The sequence below is a fragment of the Microcaecilia unicolor genome, chromosome 6 (assembly GCF_901765095.1).
Source record: "Microcaecilia unicolor chromosome 6, aMicUni1.1, whole genome shotgun sequence".
NCBI lineage: Eukaryota > Metazoa > Chordata > Amphibia > Gymnophiona > Siphonopidae > Microcaecilia > Microcaecilia unicolor.
Window position 1 is genome coordinate 313,170,936 of NC_044036.1, and position 25,164 is coordinate 313,196,099.

At 49.5% G+C, this 25,164-nt stretch overlaps 1 protein-coding gene across 5 annotated transcripts in view; it reads right to left on the minus strand.

Annotated features, from left to right (window-relative positions):
- Positions 1–1,131: 1,131 nt before the first annotated feature.
- MFSD11 (major facilitator superfamily domain containing 11) overlaps positions 1,132–25,164 on the minus strand; it is a 73,778-nt gene continuing 49,745 nt past the window's right edge. For all 5 annotated transcript variants that reach the window (XM_030208159.1, XM_030208158.1, XM_030208157.1 and 2 more), the window contains 2 exons: positions 21,810–21,945; positions 1,132–2,725 (listed from right to left, as the gene is read on the minus strand). In XM_030208159.1, the coding sequence (XP_030064019.1) occupies positions 2,561–2,725; positions 21,810–21,945 (301 nt within the window). In that variant the 3' untranslated portion in view covers positions 1,132–2,560. The remainder of the gene's footprint in view (positions 2,726–21,809; positions 21,946–25,164) is intronic.

The window sequence follows — 25,164 nt, forward strand, 5'->3', positions numbered from 1 at the left end:
AAAACATGCATAGTTTTGATCATGCAACATTATATATGCTGTTTCCTCCCCCAACCAAACTCCTCTCTTAGCAGCAACTCAAAATAGTGTGGGTAGAAGTACATCTGTTGTTGAAGAACACAAACTTATACCACACTGAAGGTGGCCAGTAATCAAACAGCCCATTTCTGCGAGTAAAATAGTGTTTTGGCTTTGATTATTGCCCTTCCTGGCACATAAATCTAAATTTTGGAGAATTTTCAGCTGAAAAAATGTATGTTTCCAAATTAGACTGTAGAGAGGTGTGGTAGCCGTGTTAGTCCACTCTTAAAGGTTTCTATTGATAACAAATTAGACTGGAAATTCTCCTAAAATATAAACACTGAGCTTTTCTTGAAAATTAACCCACTGTGTCAAAAGATGGTGTTCCAAACTGTAATTACACCGTGCAGGCACTAAGCAAACACAGCACAACTATTTTACAAACAAAACTCATTTTAAGGAACTTATTCTGCCAGGTGGCATCAATAGAGCAGTACTATTATAAAGCCATGCAAGATATTAATCTATTCACTGCAAGTGTTGTACGCTGCACAATTTTGAAAAAGATTGCCTTCTCCTAATCCTTGTTACCCAGTATCAAAATTATTTTGTAAGCATTTCTGTTTACTACATGGCACCTGGGTTCAGAGGTAGTTTTCTAAAATAAATAGGTAATGGATTAGGAAGAGTTGGAGGGCCTTCCCCCTTCCATTTTCGCTATAATAGGGAAAACACAGAATTCAAAAAGGTTCTAGTTTGGTGACCTGGCAGAATATCACCACAACCCAGGCTGATCCCTGCAATTATAGAAGTTAGTGATGACAGAATTGATGAAAAATCAAACAGGATCCTCAGGTCATCAAATACATCTGCCTCGCTCAAGCTCAACCAGTGTTAACGAGACAGTACAGTTCCAATCACCAGTGATTAACATCAATATACATACTGTACACACACCTTCAACAGATGCTGTTAAACTAGTTACACTTATTACACACCTGAACTTTACAGCAAGAGCAGGACAAGCGCAGAAAACGTACATTTATCCTGGTCCATAAAACACAGGCTAGAAAAGATAACATCAAAGAGCTAGTGCATGAATTTACTGGATCTTCTAAACTGGCTGGCTACATCTCCCACTCACTCCTAGAGTCATAGTGCAATCATAGCCTCTAATTGATCCCAGGGAAAGGGATGCTGCAGCTGACCACCAAAGAGGAATAAAAAAAAGTCTTCTCAATTTCAATATCAGAAATTTTTTTTGAGAAGAGTAAGTTGGAATCAACTATTTTTTTTTCTATCAGATTTATGATAACACAGAGCTCAAAATCTCTGGGTTTTCATTACCCAACAACTTAAGGCTCCTTCTTACAAAGTGGCACTACTGATTAGCATGCGCTGAATATAAAGAAGCCTATGGGAATTAAATGGGCTTCTTCCCATTTAGCACGTCGCTAATCAGTAGCGCCGCTTTGAAAAAGGAGTCCTTAGTGAAGAGTAAGTGAAAACCAAATTATTACTGAACTTACGTTTTCAAAATGAGAATTTGTTTTCAACATTGCATCATTATAGGCCATCCATTTCGAATCATAATTGATATACAAAATAATGCCTTCAAAGTGTTTTGAACTCATATCCATGGAGATGTGGGTGAGTAAATATTATCTTTGATTGATATAAAAGATTACTTTTTTGATCAAAAAGACAAAAAATGTGTTTTGGATATGCAGATATGCACTATGGTAGCTTTGATAAAAAGGCACTTTTTAAAAAAATTGTTCCGATATTGAAATCAGAATTTGAAAAAAATCACTTTGTACACCTCTAGGTTATTTTGCAGATTTTCTTTGTTTGTTTTTTGGATTGCAGCTGATCACCAGGAATCTTCCATCCCCTTATTTTTCTGATTGCTGTAGCTGTCAGTTTGAGAACAAGTAGGAGGCACTACATATTAAAATGAGACACCATTCCCCCAGGCCGAGAGCAGCCACAAACAGTAAGGCTGTGTACTAACATTTTCCATGCCCCAGTATTTACAATGCAATTTATCATCTAGTCAGCCCAACATACTGACATTCGGTAGAGTTACTGGCCTCCTTAATGATATTCCAAACATGAGCCATGGAAATGGAAATACCGGTTTGTAACAAGATGCAGAAGTGAATTGTATATAAAATAGTGGCATTTCAACGGCTTTAAATAGGGAAATCAGATAGCAAGAATGTCATTGAGGGCCATTTTCTTACCTAATAGTGTTATCAAGCAACTTTCTTGCTGTCTGACTTGAGTTTTATGAGTCAAAGCAAGACTGTTTTTATGTAAGCCAGATGGTAAAATAATTGTAGACACTTGTTAAACTGAGCATTGACAGTGACCCTGAATAATGCTCCAAGCAGCTACAGATTCCAAACAAGTTGCTACTATCAAGTCTGCTTCAGTCCACAGTGGCTGTCAGAAAATTGGCAGAACTTTTGCTTGCTCCAAGTCTCTTAAATAGGTAACCTCTGAGTATGTTAGGTGTCGTCACTGTATTGCTGGATCAGATGCTGCTGTAGGCAGATCCTTGGGATGAGAGGGCCACTGCCTGCCATTCCACAATGAAGAAAGAGATAGTTCCAAAGAAGCCAAATATCACCAGGATCAGGAGCTGCCACTGAAGGAGAAGGTAGTTGCTGTAGAAGAAGGCCACAGCCGCACTGATGGACTGAAAGAATCCAGAGAAGCAAATGTCAGTACCCCTAAGACTAAAACAGTTGTTTACTATTTGCACGTACTTGGTGAATTTTGTCCAATCAGGATGCCAGTGTGCTTTACCAGCAGAATCATTAAGAAACACATGTGTAGACCCCATTTGGATGGATGACTGAGCAAACCATATCTGTGCTTCCATATACACTCCAAACAAGAAAGGGGAGTAGGAACACATTATTCATTCTCAGGCAGGTCTCTGGAGATACTGTACACATGACATGCTCAGGTGAGACCTGTGTGTTGCTTTTTCAAGGCTATTCTGAAAGTTATCCACTATGTCTGCTCAGTTTGCTGGCTAAAAATCAGTTGTTCTTTAATGTTTTACTAGTAAGTAATTTTACTGTGTTTTTAGCTTTCTTCACCAGTCAGGTCCCTTTGCAGAGTATGGAGCTATATATAAAAGCTAAGTTAAGCTGAACAATTGCACAGCAGAAATGCACTTGGACTTAGGATACATCTTTCAGGAGCTGACTGGGATGCCATCTGAATTAACCAAAGCTGTGCAGTTCCCTTCTTAATAGAGATCCTCCGATGTCATTTAAGAGACTGTACTCATACTAATTTCTGAGTGGCCTACACCCAATGTTCTGTTTACTCACCAACAAGACCCTACGGAGTAAACTGACATTAAGGAGAAATTAGGTCTTACCTGATAATTTCCATTAGTCCCTCCCACTATTCTAGAATCTAGAATAGTGGGAGGGACTAATGGAAATTATCAGGTAAGACCTAATTTCTCCTTAATGTAACCCTAGTAGCGCTTTAGAAATGTCAAGTCGTAGTAGTAGTTTACTAGAATCTAGAATAGTGGGATAGTTGTGCCCATCAAACAGCAGGTGGAGATAGAGAGCTGAAAACTGAGCTGAGACATCTTTCTCTTGGCATCCAGTCCAGCTCCTCAGTATTTACATAGACACGCAGTAAGGGTAATACTCAGAATAACAACAATGTTAAAGAACTCGTTAACCTAACACTAACCAGATGAACAAACACATGTGGACCTCTCTCATCTCTGGAAAACTTGTAGAGAACAAGAGATATGCAGACCCATTACTTTGCACTGACTAAACGTCTCAGAAATCTCGGGCGGGACTCTGGAAGAGTGGGAAGGACTAATGGAAAGAAAGTTATCAGGTAAGACCTAATTTCTCCTTTCATTACGTAGCTTCCCACTATTTCAGAACCTGTGGGATATGTAAAAGCAACCCACAGAGTGGGTGGAATCCTGGTGCCACTGGCCTGAGGACCGAAGCCCCAAAACTGGCTTCCAAACACGCTGAAACATCCACCCTGTAGTGCTTGACAAAGGTATGCAGCATCGACCACATTGCCACTTGGCAAATATCTGCCAGAGACAGTAAAGTAGTCGCCATCCAGGATGTCACTGTACGCATCATAGAATCCTGCTTCCCCGCAAGCAAATACGAAGATGAGATAGTCTCCTTCAGCCATCTAGTAATTGTGGGCCTGGAAGCAGAGGCCAAGCCTCTGTTTACTAAAAAGCACAAATAGTTTGTCCAATTTGCGAAACTAATTCGTAACTTCCAGATATCTAATGAGGACTCTACACATATCAAGAAGCTTCCAGGAAGAATACTTAGCCTCTTCGTCCTCTCTGCGGAAGCACAGAAGCACCACAGTTTGGTTGAGATAAAATGTTGATACCACTTTCAGAAGAAACTGTACGCAGGAGACCTCTGAAAAGCAGAGAAAGGGATCCCGGCAAGAGAGAGCCTAAAACTCTAAAACTGTACATGCTCACGGAACAGCCACCAAGAACGCTGTCTTTAGCGTAAGATCTTTTAAGGCCTTCAAGATTGGCTCAAAAGGAGGCTTCTGAAGCACCCAAAGGTCTAAATTAAGGTTCCACTCTGGACAGGGCATTTGAAAGGGGTGCCACAAGCGGCCTGCTCCCTGCATGAATCCAATGATATATAGTGAGCCACAAAAGGTGTCTTCTGTAGTCGGCCCCTGAAACAGGCCAAAGCTGCAACCTGAACTTTTATAGAACCCAATGACAATCCTTTCTGAAAGCCTGCCTGGAAAATGCCATCTTGCTTGTTCTCATAATACATTGTGACCTGATTGTCAGTATAGATCTGAATCACTTGATTCACCAGTATGCTGCAGAATGTAGATAGTGCTAATCGGATTGCTCTTAATTCTAGCAAGTTGATGATGCATACTCTCTCCGTTGGAGACCAGACATCTTGAGTCGAGTGATGAGAAAGATGAGCACTCCATCCCTGCTTGGAAGCATCCATCGTCAATACCATTTAACCATATACAGGTACAGCGAATGATACATACCTGTAGCAGGTGTTCTCCGAGGACAGCAGGCTGATTGTTCTCACGACTGGGTTGACGTCCACGGCAGCCCCCACCAACCGGAACAAAACTTTGCGGGCGGTCCCGCACGCAGGGTACGCCCACCGCGCATGCGCGGCCGTCTTCCCGCCCGTGCGCGACCGTTCCCGCTCAGTTGAATGACAAGCAAAAATGAGTACAAACGCAACTCCAAAGGGGAGGAGGGAGGGTAGGTGAGAACAATCAGCCTGCTGTCCTCGGAGAACACCTGCTACAGGTATGTATCATTCGCTTTCTCCGAGGACAAGCAGGCTGCTTGTTCTCACGACTGGGGTATCCCTAGCTCTCAGGCTCACTCAAAACAAGAACCCAGGTCAATTGAACCTCGCAACGGCGAGGGTATAACAGAAATTGACCTACGAAGAACAACTTAACTGAGAGTGCAGCCTGACCAGAATAAATTCGGGTCCTGGAGGGTGGAGTTGGATTTCAACCCCAAACAGATTCTGCAGCACCGACTGCCCGAACCGACTGTCGCGTTGGGTATCCTGCTGGACGCAGTAATGAGATGTGAATGTGTGGACAGATGACCACGTCGCAGCTTTGCAAATCTCTTCAATAGTGGCTGACTTCAGGTGAGCCACCGACGCTGCCATGGCTCTGACACTATGAGCCGTGACATGACCCTCAAGAGTCAGCCCAGCCTGGGCGTAAGTGAAGGAAATGCAATCTGCTAGCCAATTGGAGATGGTGCGTTTCCCGACAGCGACCCCTTTCCTATTGGGGTCGAAAGAAACAAACAAACAGCGTGTCTGTGGGGCTGTGTCCGCTCCAAATAGAAGGCCAACACTCGCTTGCAGTCCAATGTGTGCAACTGACGCTCAGCAGGGCGGGTATGCGGTCTGGGAAAGAATGTTGGCAAGACAATTGACTGGTTAAGATGGAACTCCGACACCACCTTTGGCAGGAACTTAGGGTGAGTGCGGAGTACTACTCTGTTATGATGAAATTTGGTATACGGAGCATGAGCTACCAGGGCTTGAAGCTCACTGACCCTACGAGCTGAAGTAACTGCCACCAAGAAAATGACCTTCCAGGTCAAGTACTTCAGATAGCATGAATTCAGTGGCTCAAAAGGAGGTTTCATCAGCTGGGTGAGGACGACGTTGAGATCCCATGACACTGCCGGAGGCTTGACAGGGGGCTTTGACAAAAGGAAGCCTCTCATGAATCGAACGACTAAAGGCTCTCCAGAGATGGCTTTACCCTCTACACGAAGATGGTAAGCACTAATCGCACTAAGGTGATTCCTTACTGAGTTGGTCTTGAGGCCAGACTCTGATAAGTGCAGAAGGTATTCAAGCAGGTTCTGTGCAGGACAAGAACGAGGTTCTAGGGCCTTGCTCTCACACCAAACGGCAAACCTCCTCCACTTAAAAAAGTAACTCTTCTTAGTGGAATCCTTCCTAGAGGCAAGCAAGACACGGGAGACACCCTCAGACAGACCCAACGAAGCGAAGTCTATGCCCTCAACATCCAGGCCGTGAGAGCCAGAGACTGAAGGTTGGGGTGCAGAAGCGCTCCGTCGTTCTGCGAGATGAGAGTCGGAAAACACTCCAATCTCCACGGTTCTTCGGAGGACAACTCCAGAAGAAGAGGGAACCAGATCTGGCGGGGCCAAAAAGGCGCTAACAGAATCATGGTGCCATGGTCTTGCTTGAGCTTCAGTAAGGTCTTCCCCACCAAAGGTATGGGAGGATAAGCATACAGGAGGCCGGTCCCCCAATGGAGGAGAAAGGCATCCGACGCTAGTCTGCCTTGTGCCTGTAGTCTGGAACAGAACAGAGGCAGCTTGTGGTTGGTCTGAGAGGCGAAAAGGTCCACCGAGGGAGTGCCCCACTCTCGGAAGATCTTGCGTACCACTCTGGAATGGAGGGACCACTCGTGCGGTTGCATGACTCTGCTCAGTCTGTCGGCCAGACTGTTGTTTACACCTGCCAAGTATGTGGCTTGAAGAAGCATGCCAAACTGGCAGGCCCAACGCCACATCCCGACGGCTTCCTGACACAGGGGGCGAGATCCGGTGCCCCCCTGCTCGTTGATGTAATACATTGCAACCTGATTGTCTGTCCGAATTTGGATAATTTGACAGGACAGCCGATCTCTGAAAGCCTTCAGTGCATTCCAGACCGCTCGGAGCTCCAGGAGGTTGATCTGAAGATCTTTTTCCTGGAGGGACCACAGTCCCTGGGTGTGGAGCCCATCGACATGAGCTCCCCACCCCAGGCGAGATGCATCCGTCGTTAGCACTTTCGTGGGCTGAGGAATTTGGAATGGGCGTCCCAGGGTCAAATTGGTCCGAATGGTCCACCAGTGCAGTGAAGTGCGGCAACTGATGGAGAGGCGGATGACATCTTCTAGATTCCCGGTGGCCTGGCACCACTGGGAAGCTAGGGTCCATTGAGCAGATCTCATGTGAAGACGAGCCATGGGAGTCACATGAACTGTGGAGGCCATATGACCTAGGAGTCTCAACATCTGCCGAGCTGTGACCTGCTGAGACGCTCTGGTCTGGGAAGCGAGGGACAGGAGGTTGTGGGCCCTCGCTTCGGGAAGAAAGGCCTGAGCCGTCTGAGAATTCAGCAGAGCTCCTATGAATTCCAGAGATTGGACTGGCTGGAGATGGGTCTTTGGGTAATTTATCACAAACCCCAGCAGCTCCAGGAGGTGAATAGTGCACTGCATGGACTGGAGAGCTCCCGCCTCCGAGGTGTTCTTGACCAGCCAATCGTCGAGATATGGGAACACATGCACTCCCAGCTTGCGTAGATACGCCGCAACCACCACGAGGCACTTCGTGAACACCCGTGGGGCAGAGGCGAGCCCAAAGGGCAGCACACAATACTGAAAGTGCCGAGCGCCCAGGCAAAATCTGAGATACTGTCTGTGAGCTGGCAGTATCGGGATGTGGGTGTATGCGTCCTTTAAATCCAGGGAACATAGCCAATCGTTTTTCTGAAGCATTGGCAGAAGGGTGCCCAAGGAAAGCATCCTGAACTTCTCTTTGACCAGATATTTGTTCAGGCCTCTCAGGTCTAGGATGGGGCGCATCCCCCCTGTTTTCTTTTCCACAAGGAAGTACCTGGAATAGAATCCCTGCCCTTCCTGCCCGGGTGGCACGGGCTCGACCGCATTGGCGCTGAGAAGGGCGGAGAGTTCCTCTGCAAGTACCTGCTTGTGCTGGAAGCTGAAGGATTGAGCTCCCGGAGGACAATTTGGAGGAGGGGAAGCCAAATTTAGGGCGTATCCGCACCGCACTATTTGGAGAACCCACTGGTCGGAGGTTATAAGAGGCCACCTTTGGTGAAAAAATTTTAACCTCCCCCCGACTGGCAGATCGTCCGGTACGGACACTTTGATGGCGGCTATGTTCCCATGGATCCAGTCAAAAGCCCGTCCCCGGCTTTTGCTGTGGAGGCGCAGGGGGCTGCTTAGGCGCACGCTGGTGACGGGAACGAGCGCGCTAGGGCTGTCCCTGTGCCTGATGAGGCCTTCGGGCCGGCTGGGTGTACCTACGCTTGTTGTAGGCGTAGGGCGCAGCCTGCCTGGCCCGGAAAAAACGTCCACCAGCTGAGGTGGATGCTGAAGACGCCCGGTGGGAGAGTTTGTCGAGGGCGGTTTCCCGCTGGTGTAGTTGGTCCACCAACTGCTCGACCTTCTCACCAAAAATATTATCCCCCCGGCAAGGGACATCAGCCAGCCTCTGCTGGGTGCGGTTGTCCAGGTCAGAGGCACGCAGCCATGAGAGCCTGCGCATCACTATACCTTGGGCCGCAGCACGAGATGCCACATCACAGGTGTCATATATACCCCTGGACAGGAACTTTCTGCACGCCTTCAGCTGCCTGACCACCTCCTGAAAAGGCCTGGACTGCTCCGGGGGGAGCTTGTCGACCAGGTCCGCCAGTTGCTTCACATTATTCCGCATGTGTATGCTCGTGCAGAGCTGGTAGGACTAGATGCGGGTCATGAGCATTGAAGATTGGTAAGCCTTCCTCCCAAACGAGTCCAGAGTGCGAGACTCCCGCCCCGGGGGCGCCGAGGCGGTATCCCTCGAACTCCGTGCCCTCTTGAGAGCAGAGTCCACGACCGCCGAGTCATGAGGCAATTGAGGCCGCATTAACTCTGGGTCCGAGTGGATCCTGTATTGGGACTCCGCTTTCTTGGGGATGGTGGGAGTAGATAATGGTCTCAACCAGTTCCGAAGCAGTGTCTCTTTGAGGACATTGTGCAACGGGTGTGCAACGGCACCGTGGAGGACTCTCTAGGTCAGGGGCGTATCTGCGTGGGGCCACAGGGGCCTGGGCCCCCGCAGATTTCGCCCTGGCCCCCCTCCCCGCCGTCAACCCTCCCCCGCTGCTTACTTTTGCTGGCGGGGGGCCCCAACCCCCGCCAGCCGAGGTCCGACCCGCAATCTCCATATTTTGTCTTCCTCCGTGGCCATGTGCTTCAAGGAAGTAACGCTGCAGTGCTGATTGGTTGAATCCAGTTCGGCGTCTGACGTCGCTGGGTTGGGGCCCCCCGCCAGCAAAAGTAAGCAACGGGGGAGGGTTGACGGCGGGGAGGGGGTGGAGAGAGGTGGCGGCGGCGGCGGGGGGGGGAGGGAGGCAAAAATGTGCCCCCCCCTCTCTGGCTCTGGCCCCCCCTACCGCCGGATTCCAGATACGCCCCTGCTCTAGGTGGTGATGGATAGTCGAGGACCTCGAGCATCTCAGCCCTCAGCTCATCCACAGAGACCACGGGGAAGGGAATGCAAATCGACATATCCCTGACGAAGGAGGCAAAGGAGAGGCTCTCAGGTGGCGAGAGCTTCTCTCTGGTGAAGGAGTGGGGTCGGAGGGAAGGCCCACAGACTCCTCTGAGGAGAAATATCTGGGGTCCTCCTCCTCCCCCACGAGGCCTCTTCCTCGGTGTCGGACATGAGCTCCTGCAGCTCAGTCCTCAACCGGGCCCGGCTCGACGTCGAGGCACCGAGGCCTCGGTGGCGTCGTCGAGCGGTGGACTCCCGTGCCGGCGGGGATGAAGCTCCCTCCATCGACGTCGACGGGGACTCCACCTGCGTGGCGGTCGAGACCGGCGCCGCAAGCGGTGTCGGCGTCGAAGGCCTCGGCACCGGGCTAGAGCACGCCGGCGCCTCCATCAACGGCGCCGAGGGCGCAAGCACCCCCGGCGCCAGCACAGTCTGGCGCATCAGCCCTTCCAGGATCCCCGGAAGGATGGCTCGGAGGCACTCGTCTAGGCCCGCTGTCGGGAAAGGCGAGGGGGCCGGTACAGGTGTCGGTGCCGGAAGCTGGTCAGGTCCAGGAGACGGCACCGAAGTGCTGGCACCCTGGTGTGACGATACCTCTACCACAGAGGGGGACCTCTCCTCTCGGCGCTGCCGCTTCCTCGGCGTCGAATCATCCCTGGCGCCGGGAGCCGTATGCGCCGTGGGCGACCGATGACGGTGCTTCTTTGCCTTTTTTCGGTGCCCGTCATCGGCGCTTGGTGGAATTGAAGAGGAGGAAGTAGATCCCCCTCGGCCTCGAGGGATCGGGTCCGACAGGGTTCGATCCCGAGGGCCCTGGGTAGAGGGAGTGACCGGGGCCGAATGCCCACGCGGCCGCTCACCCCTGCCATCTCCGGAAGACCGGCGGGCCGACGGGACCTGTGCTCCTGGGGTCGGTGCCGTCGGTGCCGATTTCGTGGACATCGGTACCGGTACCGAAGATCCGGCCGTCGACACCGATGCCGTCGAAGTCGACGTCGAGGGGCCGGCGCAAGTTCCAAAAAGACGGTCCCGTAGAACTTGCCTCGCCACCTGTGTCCGTTTCCGGAGACCGAGACACAAGGTGCACGTCTTGGTATCGTGCTCCGGCCCGAGGCACTGGAGGCACCAAGCGTGACTGTCGGTCTGCGAGATATGCCGGCCGCACTGACCACACTTCTTAAATCCACTCGGGACCTTCGAGGACATCGACGGAAAAATCGCGTCGGCGAAGTCAAAGTTCCATATCATCATGCTGATCAATCCATAGACTGGTGGGTTGTGTCCATCTACCAGCAGGTGGAGATAGAGAGCAATCCTTTTGCCTCCCTATATGTGGTCATGTGCTGCCGGAAACTCCTCAGTATGTTCTCTATCTCAGCAGGTGGTGGTCACACACAGCAGCAGCTCTGGCTAGGCCTCCAAGCCTAATTTTTAGGTTTTGTTGAGTGCCTGGGGTTGAGGGCTCTTCTTGAGCAAGTGCAAACCTGGTGGCGCCAGGTCCCTCCTTTTCTCCCCCCCTCCCGCTGGCTCCGTAAAAAAAAAAAAAAATTTTGGACGTCCTTAAGGGCGTTTATTTCGACGTTTATTTAAACGTTTATTGCAGCTACTCACTGGGACACCAGGTCGTTACAGCTCGGAGCGAGAAGCAGGTAATTTTTACCTTTTTATAGCGGGCAGGGGGTTCCCCAATTGATCTCCACGTGGCCTATGGCGTCGGAGGGCGAGGGCGCGAAGAATCGCTCCCCGGACCGCGTGTGCGCTTCTAGCAGGGATGCGGGGGTTTTAAAGTCTGATTCGCCCTTGTTGGGTGTCAGTTTGGAGGCCGGTCAGTGTCCCGGGTCTTCCTCCGGCGCGGCGGTTTTTCCCGCCATAAACGCCCATCCCCCGCTGCTCGCCTCCGCCATCTTGGCCGGCCACTCTGCTCGGACGGCTTCTTCTTGGGCCGCCCTTGAGCTGGGAGACGTTCATGCCATGGCCGCCCTTGATTTGGGCGACGGCAAAAAAGCGGCTAAAGTTAAGCACCGTTCTTCCCGTGCGGCTCCTTCGTGGAGTGTCGCGCTGGACGCCATCTTGAATGCGCATGTGGCTCCCCTGCTCTTGCGAGCGCCGGTTGAGGGTGCGTCTAGGGCTGTGGCCCAGGCTGCTGAAATACACAGTCTGGGGGGTTTCTCCCCCGAGTTTATTTTGCTGCTGCATCAGGCTTTCCTTATGCAAAACGCTGCCCCTTCTCCCTTGTCCGATAACGGGGTTGAGGCCCCTGGAAGTAAACGCCCTCGGGTGGATTCCCAGGCCTTAGAGGACGCTGTTTCCTCTGATGTAGATGAGGGCAGCGTATCTGAGTTCTCCTAACGGTCCTTTGGGGATTCCTTGGAGGAGACGGATTCCCGCTCGGATGGAGCGGATGACCCCTCTGCAGCGCGGATCTTTCGCTCAGAGGATTTGCCCAACCTGTTACTGCAGGCCATGAGCATTTTGAAGATTTCCTCGCCAGAGGACGTCTCTCCCTCAGCCCCTGTTGGCTCTGCCATTATGCTGGGGACGAAGCGCCCGCCTAGAACCTTCCACGTGCATGATGCCATGCACACCTTAATTTCGGCTCAATGGGATGTCCCGGAAGCGAGCCTCAAAGTGGCTAGGGCTATGTCCCGCCTCTATCCTTTGCCTGAAAGTGAACATGAGGCCTTTCTTTGGCCTACCGTGGATTCTTTAATCACTGCGGTGACTAAGAAGACGGCGTTGCCGGTGGAAGGTGGCACGGCCCTAAAGGACGCCCAAGACAGAAGATTGGAAGCGGCTTTAAGGTCGTCCTTCGAGGCGGCTGCCTTAAGTTTGCAGGCCTCAGTTTGCGGCTCCTATGTGGCCAGGGCGTGCCTGACAATGGTGCAGTGGGCTTCCCCCTCGGATCCTTCCTTGAGGGCTGACTGGCCGGCCCTGGAATCGGGCTTGGCTTATTTGGCAGACTTACTGTATGATGTCTTGAGAGCCTCGGCTAAAAGCATGGCTCAGACAGTCTCTGCGCGGCGCTGGCTTTGGCTGAAACATTGGTCTGCGGACCACGCCTCTAAGTCCCGCCTGGCTAAGTTGCCTTTTAAAGGCAAGCTGCTCTTTGGGGTCGAGCTGGACAAAATCGTGACCAATCTCGGCACGTCTAAGGGCAAGAGGTTACCAGAGGTCAGGGCTCGGGCCAGTGCTCGCCCTGGTATCTCCAGAGGATGGTTTCAAGAAGCCCGTCGGTACCGCCCGGGCAAGTCGGGCTCCTCTGCCCCCTCTTCCTTCAAAAGGAACTTCTCCCCCAAGCAGCATTCCTTTCGCAGAGATCGCCGTCCCGGAGGTCCTCCGGTCCTCCCCCAGGGTCTCGTACCCAATGACGGGGTCCTGGTCCATGGCCCAGTGCAGATTGGAGGACGCCTGTCCTCGTTTCTGGGCGAGTGGACCAAAGTAACTTCAGACGCTTGGGTGCTGGGAGTCATCAGAGACGGCTACAAGTTAGAGTTCTGCCGACCCTTAAGAGACGGGTTTGTACTCTCTCCCTGCAAGTCTCCGGTCAAAGCTGTGGCAGTGCAGCAGACCTTGGACAACCTGATCCGCCTGGGTGCGGTCGTTCCGGTGCCAGAAAATCAGACTGGCAAGGGACGTTACTCCATTTACTTTGTGGTACCAAAGAAAGGAGGTTCTGTCCGGCCTATCCTCGACCTCAAAGGGGTCAATCGGGCCTTGAAAGTGCGGCACTTTCGCATGGAGACTCTCCGCTCTGTCATCAATGCTTTCTGCGTTTTGCAGTCCTGGGCCGACACTTCCAGTTCAGAGCCCTCCCTTTCGGGTTGGCTACTGCTCCGCGGACCTTCTCCAAAGTAATGGTGGTCATCGCGGCCTTCCTGCGAAAGGAAGGAGTACAAGTCCATCCTTATCTGGACGACTGGTTGATCCAAGCCCCCTCTTATGCAGAGTGCGGCAAAGCTGTGGACCGGGTGGTTGCTCTTTTCAGCTCCCTGGGGTGAATCATCAACTGGGAGAAGAGCCAGCTGCGCCCGACTCAGTCCCTGGAGTATCTGGGAGTTCGATTCGACACCCAAGTGGGCAGAGTGTTCCTGCCAGACAATCAGATTGTCAAGCTTCAGGCTCAGGTGGACCAGTTCCTAGTAGCCTCTCCTCTTCGGGCTTGGGACTATGTGCAGCTGTTGGGCTCTATGACGGCCACGATGGAAGTAGTGCCCTGGGCCAGGGCTCATATGAGACCACTTCAACACTCTCTGCTGCAGCGCTGGACTCCGATGTCGGAGGATTATGCTGTGCGCCTTCCCTTGGACCCAGCAGTGCGCAAGGCGCTGAGCTGGTGGATGCAGACAGACAAGTTGTCTGCAGGAATGCCTCTGTTGACCCCGGAGTGGATTGTCGTCACGACGGACGCCTCTTTGTCGGGCTGGGGAGCCCACTGCTTGGGAAGGACAGCGCAGGGGCTCTGGTCTCCTGCAGAGGCAAAGTGGTCTATCAACCTCCTGGAACTCAGGGCCATTCGGTTGGCGCTTTTGGAGTTCATCCCGGTACTGGCGTTGAAGCCAGTACGGGTCCTGTCTGACAATGCCACGGCTGTGGCCTATGTCAACCGCCAGGGAGGTACCAAGAGCGCCCCTCTAGCCAAGGAGGCCATGAATCTATGCCAGCGGCCCACATTGCTGGAGTCATGAATGTCAAGGCGGACTTTCTCAGTCGCCATACCTTGGAGCCCGGAGAGTGGCAGCTATCTGCTCAGGCGTTCTTGGACATCACGAAGCGCTGGGGCCAGCCGAGCCTAGATCTGATGGCGTCATCGGCCAATTGCCAAGTGCCGCGCTTTTTCAGCAGAGGACGGGACCCTCGATCCCTGGGAGTAGATGCTCTTCTCCAACAGTGGCCGACACAAGAGCTTCTCTATGTGTTCCCGCCCTGGCCCATGTTGGGCAGGGTGCTAGACCGGGTGGCAAAGCATCCGGGCCGGATAATCCTGGTGGGTCCGGACTGGCCCAGACGTCCCTGGTATGCGGACTTGATCAGGCTCTCAGTCGACGATCCTCTGCGGCTGCCAGTGGAGCAAGGCCTGTTACATCAGGGTCCCATGGTGATGGAGGATCCCTCCCCCTTTGGTCTTACGGCCTGGCTATTGAGCGGCAGCGTCTGAGAAAGAAGGGCTTCTCAGACAAGGTCATCGCCACTATGCTGAGAGCGAGGAAGCGCTCTACTTCTACTGCTTACGCCAGGGTTTGGCGTATCTTTGCAGCGTGGTGTGAAGCAGGCTCACTTTCTCCCTTCACTGCTCCAATTTCTTCAGTGTTGGCGTTCCTGCAAGAAGGTCTGGAGAAAGGCCTGTCGCTCAGTTCCCTTAAAGTCCAGGTAGCGGCTCTGGCTTGCTTCAGGGGCCGCCTGAAGGGTGTTTCCCTTCGCAGCCAGATGTGGTGCGCTTTCTCAAGGGAGTTAATCACCTGCGCCCTCCTCTGCACTCAGTGGTGCCTGCGTGAAATCTCAACCTGGTGCTAAGAGCATTGCAGAAGCCGCCTTTTGAACCCTTGTCGAGGGCATCTCTGAAAGACCTGACGTTGAAAGCAGTCTTTTTGGTGGCTATCACTTCAGCCAGAAGAGTTTCCGAGCTCCAGGCGCTCTCATGTAGAGAGCCTTTTCTGCAGTTCACTGAGGCAGGAGTGACTATTCGCACAGTGCCTTCCTTCCTGCCCAAAATTGTTTCTCGCTTCCATGTGAATCAGCAGCTCTGTCTCCCTTCCTTTCGTAGGGAGGACTACCCAGAGGAATACTCTGCTCTCAAATTTCTGGATGTGAGACGTGTCATCATCAGATACTTGGAAGTGACCAATGATTTCCGGAAATCGGATCATCTGTTTGTCCTGTTTGCAGGTCCTCGTAAGGGTCTGCAGGCTGCTAAGCCTACAGTGGCAAGATGGGTCAAGGAAGCCATTGCAGCGGCTTATGTGGCCGCGGGGAAGGTGCCGCCTATCCAGCTGAAGGCTCACTCCACTAGAGCTCAGGCGGCCTCGATGGCAGAGGCCGGGTCCGTCTCCTTGGAAGAGATTTGCAAGGCGGCAACTTGGGCTTCGGCCCATACCTTCTCCAGGCATTACCGCTTGACTGTGGCTGCTCGGGCGGAGGCCCGGTTTGGAGCTTCAGTGTTGCGGTCAGGGATTTCAATGTCCCGCCCTGGGTGAGTACTGCTTCGGTACATCCCACCAGTCTATGGATTGATCAGCATGATGATATGGAAGGTAAAATTATGTATCATACCTGATCATTTTCTTTCCATTAATCATAGCTGATCAATCCATAGCCCCTCCCAGATATCTGTACTGTTTATATTCTGGTTGCATTTCAGGTTCAAGTTTAGTCTTCAGTTCCTGTTCAGGAGGACTTCGTGTTCAAGTTTTTCAATGAATTCTTCAAGAGTTGAGACAAATTTGTGTTACAGTGAGCTGCTGCATTCCTCTCCCCTCCGTTTTACGGGGCTGGATTGAGACTTAAATTCTGCCGGCGCTCCCTCCCGCTTCGTGCGGCAGTAGGGCAGTTTTGTACCCCTCCCGCTTCGGCGGTGTCAGGGTCAGTCAGCTCCTCCCGCGGTTGCGGTTGCAGGATAAGCCAGATCCCCCCGCATCGGCGGGTGTGGTGTCCCTCCCCCGCTCCGCGGGGATGAGCTGGACGGATTCCCCTCCCCCACTTGTGTGGGGATGAGCTGGGTTAATTCCCCTCCCCCGTTTCGGCGGTGGTGAGCTGGGCAGAGTGTCCCTTCGTGGGTGTAATTCTCTAAGTGCTGAGTCCTGCGGATGGAGCTTGGATATCGACATACTGAGGAGTTTCCGGCAGCACATGACCACATAAAGGGAGGCAAAAGGATTGCTCTTTATCTCCACCTGCTGGTAGATGGACACAACCCACCAGTCTATGGATTGATCAGCTATGATTAATGGAAAGAAAATTATAAGGTATGATACATAATTTTACCTCGTCGATGGTGGCGGTAAAATTCACGCCTCGAAAAATAACTCGACCGCGCGGCCACAAGGCCGCAACGAGACGTCCCCTCTAAAAAGACGAGGGAAAACAAAGTTCTTTTTTTTTTTTTTTTAAACAAAATAAAACAGAAAAGTGAATAAAACAGAACGAAGAAAAGCTCGCGGCGAACGCGCGATCCGGTTTCCGGGGCTGACAGAGAGAGAGACAAACACGGCTCTCTCCAGCGCGGAAAAGAAAAGACTGAGCGGGAACGGTCACGCACGGGCGGGAAGACGGCCGCGCATGCGCGGTGGGCGTACCCTGCGTGCGGGACTGCCCGCAAAGTTTTGTTCCGGTTGGTGGGGGCTGCCGTGGACGTCAACCCAGTCGTGAGAACAAGCAGCCTGCTTGTCCTCGGAGAAAAATAAGTACCTGTATATAATATGAAAGCCGCATTGAGCCTGCCATGAGTGGGAAAGTGCGGGGTACAAATGTAACAAAAATAAAAAATAAATAAATAATTTAAGAACTGGAGGTTGGAATGATGCTCCCTTCAGAAGATTGTCCGATATTGTACACCACTGTAGCAATGTATTTAGATGGTGTGGGACAGGAATTCATGTGAAGAAAGGCTGGCTGAATTGCGACCAATGGCTCTTGAGATGCCACTGAAGGGGTTGCATATGTAACCTCGCTAAGGGGATGACATGCACTGTCTATGCCATGTGACCCAACAGCTGGAGTGCTCTGGCTGTGGACACTTCCCTCATTTATATGTGCCGTACCATTAGAATAATGGTTTGTGAACGTGACAATGGTAGTTTTGCTAGAGCCAGAGGAGTGATTGTTTACACTATTTATAGTAGTTACAGTAGGGAATGAGCCTAAGGACATGTGCAGAAAGTTCTACTAAGAGCTTTCTAAGCATTAAAAGGCCGAGTCAGTGACATCACCATGGCGTCACTTCAACTGTGTGGCTATGAGATCTGAAAGTCCGGGGGTGAAGAAGTAAATTCACACAGCACCAGAGACAGTGATCAGAATACCACCAGATATGACTCTGCAGACTCAAGCCACCTGCAAAGCTCAACTGGGGACCAGTTGACCAATTAGACCAGGAACAAATCACTCATAACCAGAGGCTGAAAAAAGTGTGTGTGTGGCCATCCACCTGCTGGAGATAGAAAATACTGAGAAGCAGGACTGGATGCCAAAAGAGATATGACTCAGCTCAGTTTTCAGTTCTCTTATCTCCACCTGCTGGTTGATAGACACAAATACCCACAAGTTCTGTAATAGTGTGAAATGATATACTTAGCTTTATTTTAACCTAAAGCTCCTAATGGAAGTCTTACAGTAGGGACTTTCTGTTGTTAATACCTTGGAAAGAGGGCAGCAGCAGACCAGCTATACAGGGACTATGAGCGCCCACTTCTTTCTAAACAGGCAGAATAGGAAGGAGAAGAAACAGCAGAAGTTGTAAGAATCAATAGCAGCTGCTCACTATGGGCCCTGCAGCATTGGCCTTCTGCTACCATTCTCACTGCTACTAGCAGGGAACAGTGGAGGGAGACCTTGTCAGCTCCACCAAGCATAGCCTCTCCATCTTCTTGCTTCTAAACAAAAAGGTGGGGGGCAATGAAAAAAAAGCCTAATTTTAACCACATCCTCTGCCTGCTATATTGGCCATGTCACTTAACTCTCCATTGACTCAGATGCAAACTTACCATCCAATGTGGCATTGCTTTAAAATACTGGCCGAAGCATTTAAAGTTATACCAGGATAGCCAGCTTCAGCCAGTACCCGGATACCGCTGCCTCCAGCTCCACCCCCGAGTTATCTAGCTAGTGCCAGAATGGTCAGTGATGATCTTCAGAGCATTATGGGGAAAGGATTTTGCCTTTTTTAATGTGCTATATGCCACATGAATCAAAGTTCAATAATTTAGTTTTGCATATAGCTGTTTTAGACCGCATTTGACACCTATGCTTTTTTGATGGACTTACATAAGTACATAAGTAGTGCCATACTGGGAAAGACCAAAGGTCCATCTAGCCCAGCATCCTGTCTCCGACAGTGGCCAATCCAGGTCAAGGGCACCTGGCACGCTCCCCAAACGTAAAAACATTCCAGACAAGTTATACCTAAAAATGCAGAATTTTTCCAAGTCCATTTAATAGCGGTCTATGGACTTGTCCTTTTTTTTTTTTCATTTTGCAACTTTTACAGTCATTTATGAAGTTCTTTTTAGAATTTTTGCCCATGGATTTTATGGATAAAACAGGTTTAATTTAACTAAATCCCTCATTTTCACCTCTTTAAATTAAAGCTACGTGCATGCAAGGCATTTTTTCTTAGTGAGTTTGGCACCAAGACGGTTCATTTTGCAGGTCTCCGGTAAGCTGATACAGTGCTCGTTCTCCTTTTTTTTTTCTCATTCTTTTTTTCTCTTTTCTGGATCTGCAATTCAAAAATGTACTTTATATCATCATTTTTAAGTGTAATTGGCGTTTGCTTGGCATTTTACTAAGGGCTTGCCTCGTGGCAACATGGAACCACCACCCTCCCAACGCAGGTGCTGGCAGTAGGACCATCCCCAGTGCGTGCCATTTCTGGCGCTAGCGGAAATATTTAAAAAATATTTCTTCAGGGGGTTATTCAGTGGTAATCGCTGCCCAGTTACAGTCAGGTGAGCATGGGAGCCCTTAATGCCACCTCAATGGGTGGCGATAAGTGCTCCTCCCAAAATGGTCATGCAGCAGGTGCGAACTTACCACATGGCCATTTCTTTTTTCTGTCTTTTTACTCGTTGTGGTAAAAAAGAGGGCCTGGCGTATGGCAAAAACATGTTCTGACGCTAGTGTTGGGCCCCTTTTGCCACAGCTTAGTAAAAGGGCCCCTTAGGTTTGTATGCCATCTCCTATCTTGGTCTGCGCTACACATTATTCGTTCAGTCTTTTTAATTTTGTTTCTTTATTCACAATAGCATGTCTATTTGCGTTCTTTAGTCCCCTTTTCTTGTACTAGCTAACACCTTTTACCATTTTGATATGCAGTGACCAGTATCTATTTATGATCACATATAACCCATCTATGAATATTTGCGATACGTGCAATACTGGTTAAAATTAAATATTTAGATCTGTCTATTTTATACATAGCTTCATGAACATAGATTTTCTGTATTTGCTAGGATCACTTATCTCTTTCACTCTGCTATTTTTCTGCGTGGCTGCATATGACTTTGGTTTACAATTATTTAATCTGGTTTTGCCTTGGGCTCTTCAACTCAATCCAGGCAATGCAGCACATTTTAGGGTACCTTGATATTTGAAATTGTAGTATGTTTCCGGGGTCCTTATATATTCTTTCAAACTGTTTTGATTTAATTAGGTTTTGTTCATCATATTGTATAACAGACTGTTGATTTCATATTTGTTTTTGAAGGTAGGCATTACATTAGAATTGCTTTTAACACATATGTCATCTTGTGGATCCATTTTTTAGTTCTTAAAACTCAATGTATGCAACAATTAATTTAATAAACAAAGGGCTTCTTTTACAAAGCCGCGCTAGCGATTCCTGCACGGTAAATGAGAAGCCCATTCAATTCCTATCAGCTTCCTCTCATTTTACGTGCGGGAATCGCTAGCACGGCTTTGTAAAAGAAGCCCAAAGATATTTTGTTTAAGCGTATGTTTTAATATACAACATTTTAGTATGTTACATTCATTTAACATACAAGGATATCTTGTTTAGATAAATTTTTTTAATACATGGAGACATCATCCATAGTTGCTCTGGTCATTCATTCTTCCATTTTTTAGCCACATGCAATTTTTATCCAGAGGGCTGTTTTTTTCCAATCTAAAATTCAATACATGCTATATTACATAGTAACATAGTAGATGACGGCAGAAAAAGACCTGCATGGTCCATCCAGTCTGCTCAACAAGATAAACTCATATGTGTATACCTTACCTTGATTTGTACCTGCCTTTTTCAGGGCACAGACCGTACAAGTCTGCCCAGCAGTATTTCCCACCTCCCAACCACCAGTCCCGCCTCCCATCACCTGCTCTGGCACGGACCGTATAAGTCTGCCCTCCACTATCCTCGCCTCCCAAACACCAACCTCTCTTCCCCCACCTGCTCCGCCACCCAATTTCGGCTAAGCTTCTGAGGATCCATTCCTACTGCACAGGATTCCTTTATGCATATCCCACGCATGTTTGAATTCCGTTACCGTTTTCATCTCCACCACCTCCCGTGGGAGGGCATTCCAAGCATCCACCACCCTTCTTTTATATATGTATACGCTGTTTATAGTTGTTCTGGCTATTTACTGTTTAATTTTTAATTTTTCAAGAATTCTTTTGAATTTTCTTTTATCTAACATTTTAGCATTGTTGATTTGGCCTTCTTTTAGATTTGATGTTTGGACTCCTGATGCAGCATTATGGCCGAAACATGGCCTGCGTCAGACTCCTTTCTGCGAGAAGTCTATAATTTTTAAATTAAAGATATTAACTACACACCATTATTTGTTGTTGTGGTTGCTCTCTGATGTCTGACTGTGTTTGGTTTATCGCTACAGAGAATCTTCTTCCTTTGTTTCTGTGCTTCAGTAGCATTATCCAGACAAATGACACTGAAAATCCAAGTATGGCCCAGTAAGTGGCACTTATCTGGGTAGAAGCTGCTCCTACCCATATTAAGTGCCGCTGAATACTGAGCCCAAAGATTGTAAGCCCTCCTGGGACAGGAAAATATCTAAATGTACCTGAAAATAACTTGCCTTTAACTACTGAGAAAGACATAAGCTGGATCAAAATTCTTTTACTCTCACTTTCAGCCAGGCCCTTGGCAGGCCATAGTTAAATTTGGAAACTTTTCAAAGTGCACTCACTAATATATTTCATTTCTCTCTTCTGCTGGTTCAGTTATTACCTGCACAAATTTGAAGACAGCAAATGCTGGGGCACTGTCTTCAGAATAAAGGACCCCCAAAATGCTGAGCAACTGGGTATTAAAGCAGCTGTCTCCAAAACCCAACAAAAAACTGCAGAAGAGAGCCAGGGTTACGCTGTAAAATAAACAGAAAACAAGCATTTACTATAGTACAAATGTTACCTATGTTGTATGTGGATCATTCTACAAGTTACTGCAAACAGCACCTAGAGGGAGGTCTAGGATGGCTGTCGATCAGTAGTGTCCATAAAAACAGGCTATTACTCTTTTTTCTTGTTTTCCAACACATTCAGATCCCACTGCCACTGGGGAACTATAGATAAATACACCTAGGGGAAATAGTGTCCGTCTGCTGCTGGCTGGTGGGGTGCACATGTACTCAGGCCCCACTGTGGCAGATGCGAGTTTATGGGAAGACAGAGAACTGCAAGACAGCATACAGCCATAAAGACACAATCAGCAAAGATAAGGCTTGTTCAGTCCAGGATGAGCAGGGAAGGGCCAAGCATAGTGAGACGTACTTAAGGAGAGTGGAGGGGTCAAATTTACAGAAAGGAGGGGGGGGATTTTTTCTTCAGTCTAATTACTTAACCATTTCACTTCCTATAGATTTTGTAAAATACACACAAAAAAAAACCTTCCTATAAGACGAACTGAAGTAAGAAAACATATGGACTAAAGTATTGTCATTCAGCTTGCTGTTATTTTAATAATAATATTGTTTCCTTTTGAATTCCCTATTTCCTCAGGGATATGGATTTTAGCTTCCCTCTATTTGTGGACTATATAGGGTTAATTTGATGTAGGTTTGTTAACTTGATAAGATGGAGAAATTAGATCTTACCTGCTAATTTGCATTCCTTGAGTCTCTCCAGACCATTCCCGACAAGTGGGTAATATGCACTCCTACCAGCAGAGGAGACTGAGAATTATTGAGTAGCGACACCTGTAAGGGGCTGTGGAACCCTGACCTGCTCAGTATTTAGAATAGCCAAGCACCATAGAAGAATCACAAAAACCCAGAAACAGAAAACATAACTAAACTCCCTTCAGGAATCCCCGGAAGGGAGCACCAGACATCCAACCAAACAAGACTGTGACATCACAGTAGCTGCTTGCAGCCCCAGAAGCATCAGGACCCCAACAAGGTGACACACTCCTCCCGTGTAGGGTTCAGGAATGGTCTGGAGAGACTCAAGGAAAGCAAATTAGCAGGTAAGATCTAATTTCTCCTTCCTTATCATCTGCTCCAGACCATTCCCGACAAGTGGGAAGTACAAAAGCTGTACTCACCGAGGGTGGGAAGCCCCAAAAGAAGCGTTCTGCCAGGACTGAACATCCAACAGGTAATGCCTAACAAAGGAATGAAGACAGGACCAAGTTGCTGCCCGGCAAATGTCCTGCGTAGAAATAAGAGAATGTTCTGCAAAAGAGGAGGCCTGAGCCAGCGTAGACTGCACCCGCAACACGGCATGCGCATCCTTATCCTGCAATAGATAAGCTGACGCCACAGCCTTCTTAATCCAGCGAGTGATGGAGGCCTTCGACGCCACATCCCCTTTCCACGGACCGCCAAACTAAACAAAAAGATAATCCAACTAACGAAACTCCGCCGTCCAGCAAACATAACACTTCAGCACCCTTCAGACGTCAAGCAAGAAGGAGACTCCTCCCGTGAAAAGGATAGCAAAGAAACAAACTGATTGACATGAAAAGGAGAAATTACCTTGGGCAAAAAGGACGGAACTATCCGCAAAGACACCTTCACTTTACAGAAAACCAGAAAAGGCTCCCAACACTATAAAGACCGCAACTCTGAAATATGCAGCACCAACGTGATGGCCACCAAAAACACCACCTTGAGAGAAAGGTCCTTGAGGGAGGTTTGCTGAGGCCTTAACTAAGGCCGACAGCACCAAATTCAAATCTCAAGGAGGAAAGACCGGACGAACCAGTGGTCTTAACCGTTTGACCCCCTGGAAAAACCGGAAAACATCCGGATGGAGAGCCCAAGACGTCCCCTGAATCAGTCTCCAATAACAAGCAAGATGCCAGTTGCACCCGAAGGGAAGACAATTACAACACTCTCTACAATCCACATTGAAGGAATTCCAAAAGGTTTCCAAGTGAAGCCCGCAGGGGAACCACCTCTCGCTCTTCACACGAAGCCTCAAAAATATGCCAAACTCGTACATAGGCCACAGAGGTGGAACGCTTCCTAGAACTCAAGAGGGTACAAATCACCCTGGAGGAATAGCCCTTCTTCAACCACCTCGCCCGCTCAACAGCCAAGCCGTAATCCTCCTTTTTGGGCACCACAATAGAATACCTCCCAGACCTCTTTCTTCTGGAGGGACCGGAATCACTGCCCTCAGGGCCACAAGCCTCTCCAGGGTCTGCCGGACAGCTGCAATCTTGACCGGAGACTTGTAGGGAGAGATTAGGAAAGCATCTGGAAGAGGACGATGAAAATCCAGTGCATAGCTGTTCTTGATAATGTCCGGTACCCACTGATCTCATGTCACACGAGCCCACCTCTAGTAAAACAGCTGCAACCTGCTTCCAATGGGCACTATCAGAGGCTGGGTCCCTGCACTCTCATTGTGAAGCTCTGGAACCTCCAGCACTTCCGGAGGCCCCATCACGACCTCCCCGCCTGTTGCCCCGAAAGGAAGGAAAGGACTGAAAAGGCTGACCTCTACTCCAGTAATGACTACACTGAGAACTGGCCCCTCAACCTGGCCGATACCTGCGCGGCTCCCTCAGACGTCCCCGACCCATCAAACGGGGAGCTGAGCGGGATCGGTCTTCCGGGAGCCGAGGAACCTTGAATTCACCCAAGCTCTTCACCAGCTTCTCCAGCTCATCCCCAAAGAACAACTTGCCTTGGAATACAAGTTGACTCAAACGAACCTTGGAGGCCATGTCTGCAGACCAATTCCGGAGCCACAGAAATCATCTTTCCGCAACTAGAAGAGCCAGGCTCTTCGCAGACGCGAGGACCAAGTCAAAAAGAGCATCTGAGAGAAAGGCTGTGCCCAGCTCCAAGTTAATGACATCCGAAGACACCTGTGAGGAGGATGCTGACAGTGCGTCCGGGAGGTGCTCAGCCCACCAAAAGCAGGCCCGTGTCACGTAACCCCCACAAATGGATGCCAGCAACGTCAAAGCCAAAACCTCAAAGAAGCACTTCAGTAGAGCCTCCATTCTATGATCCTGAGGGTCCTTAAGGGCCACCCCACCCTCTACAGGAATAGTTGTCTTCTTGGTGACCACTGTCACCAAAGCGTCCACCTTTGGGAACCAGAAAGACTCCAGGTACGACATAGGGAGC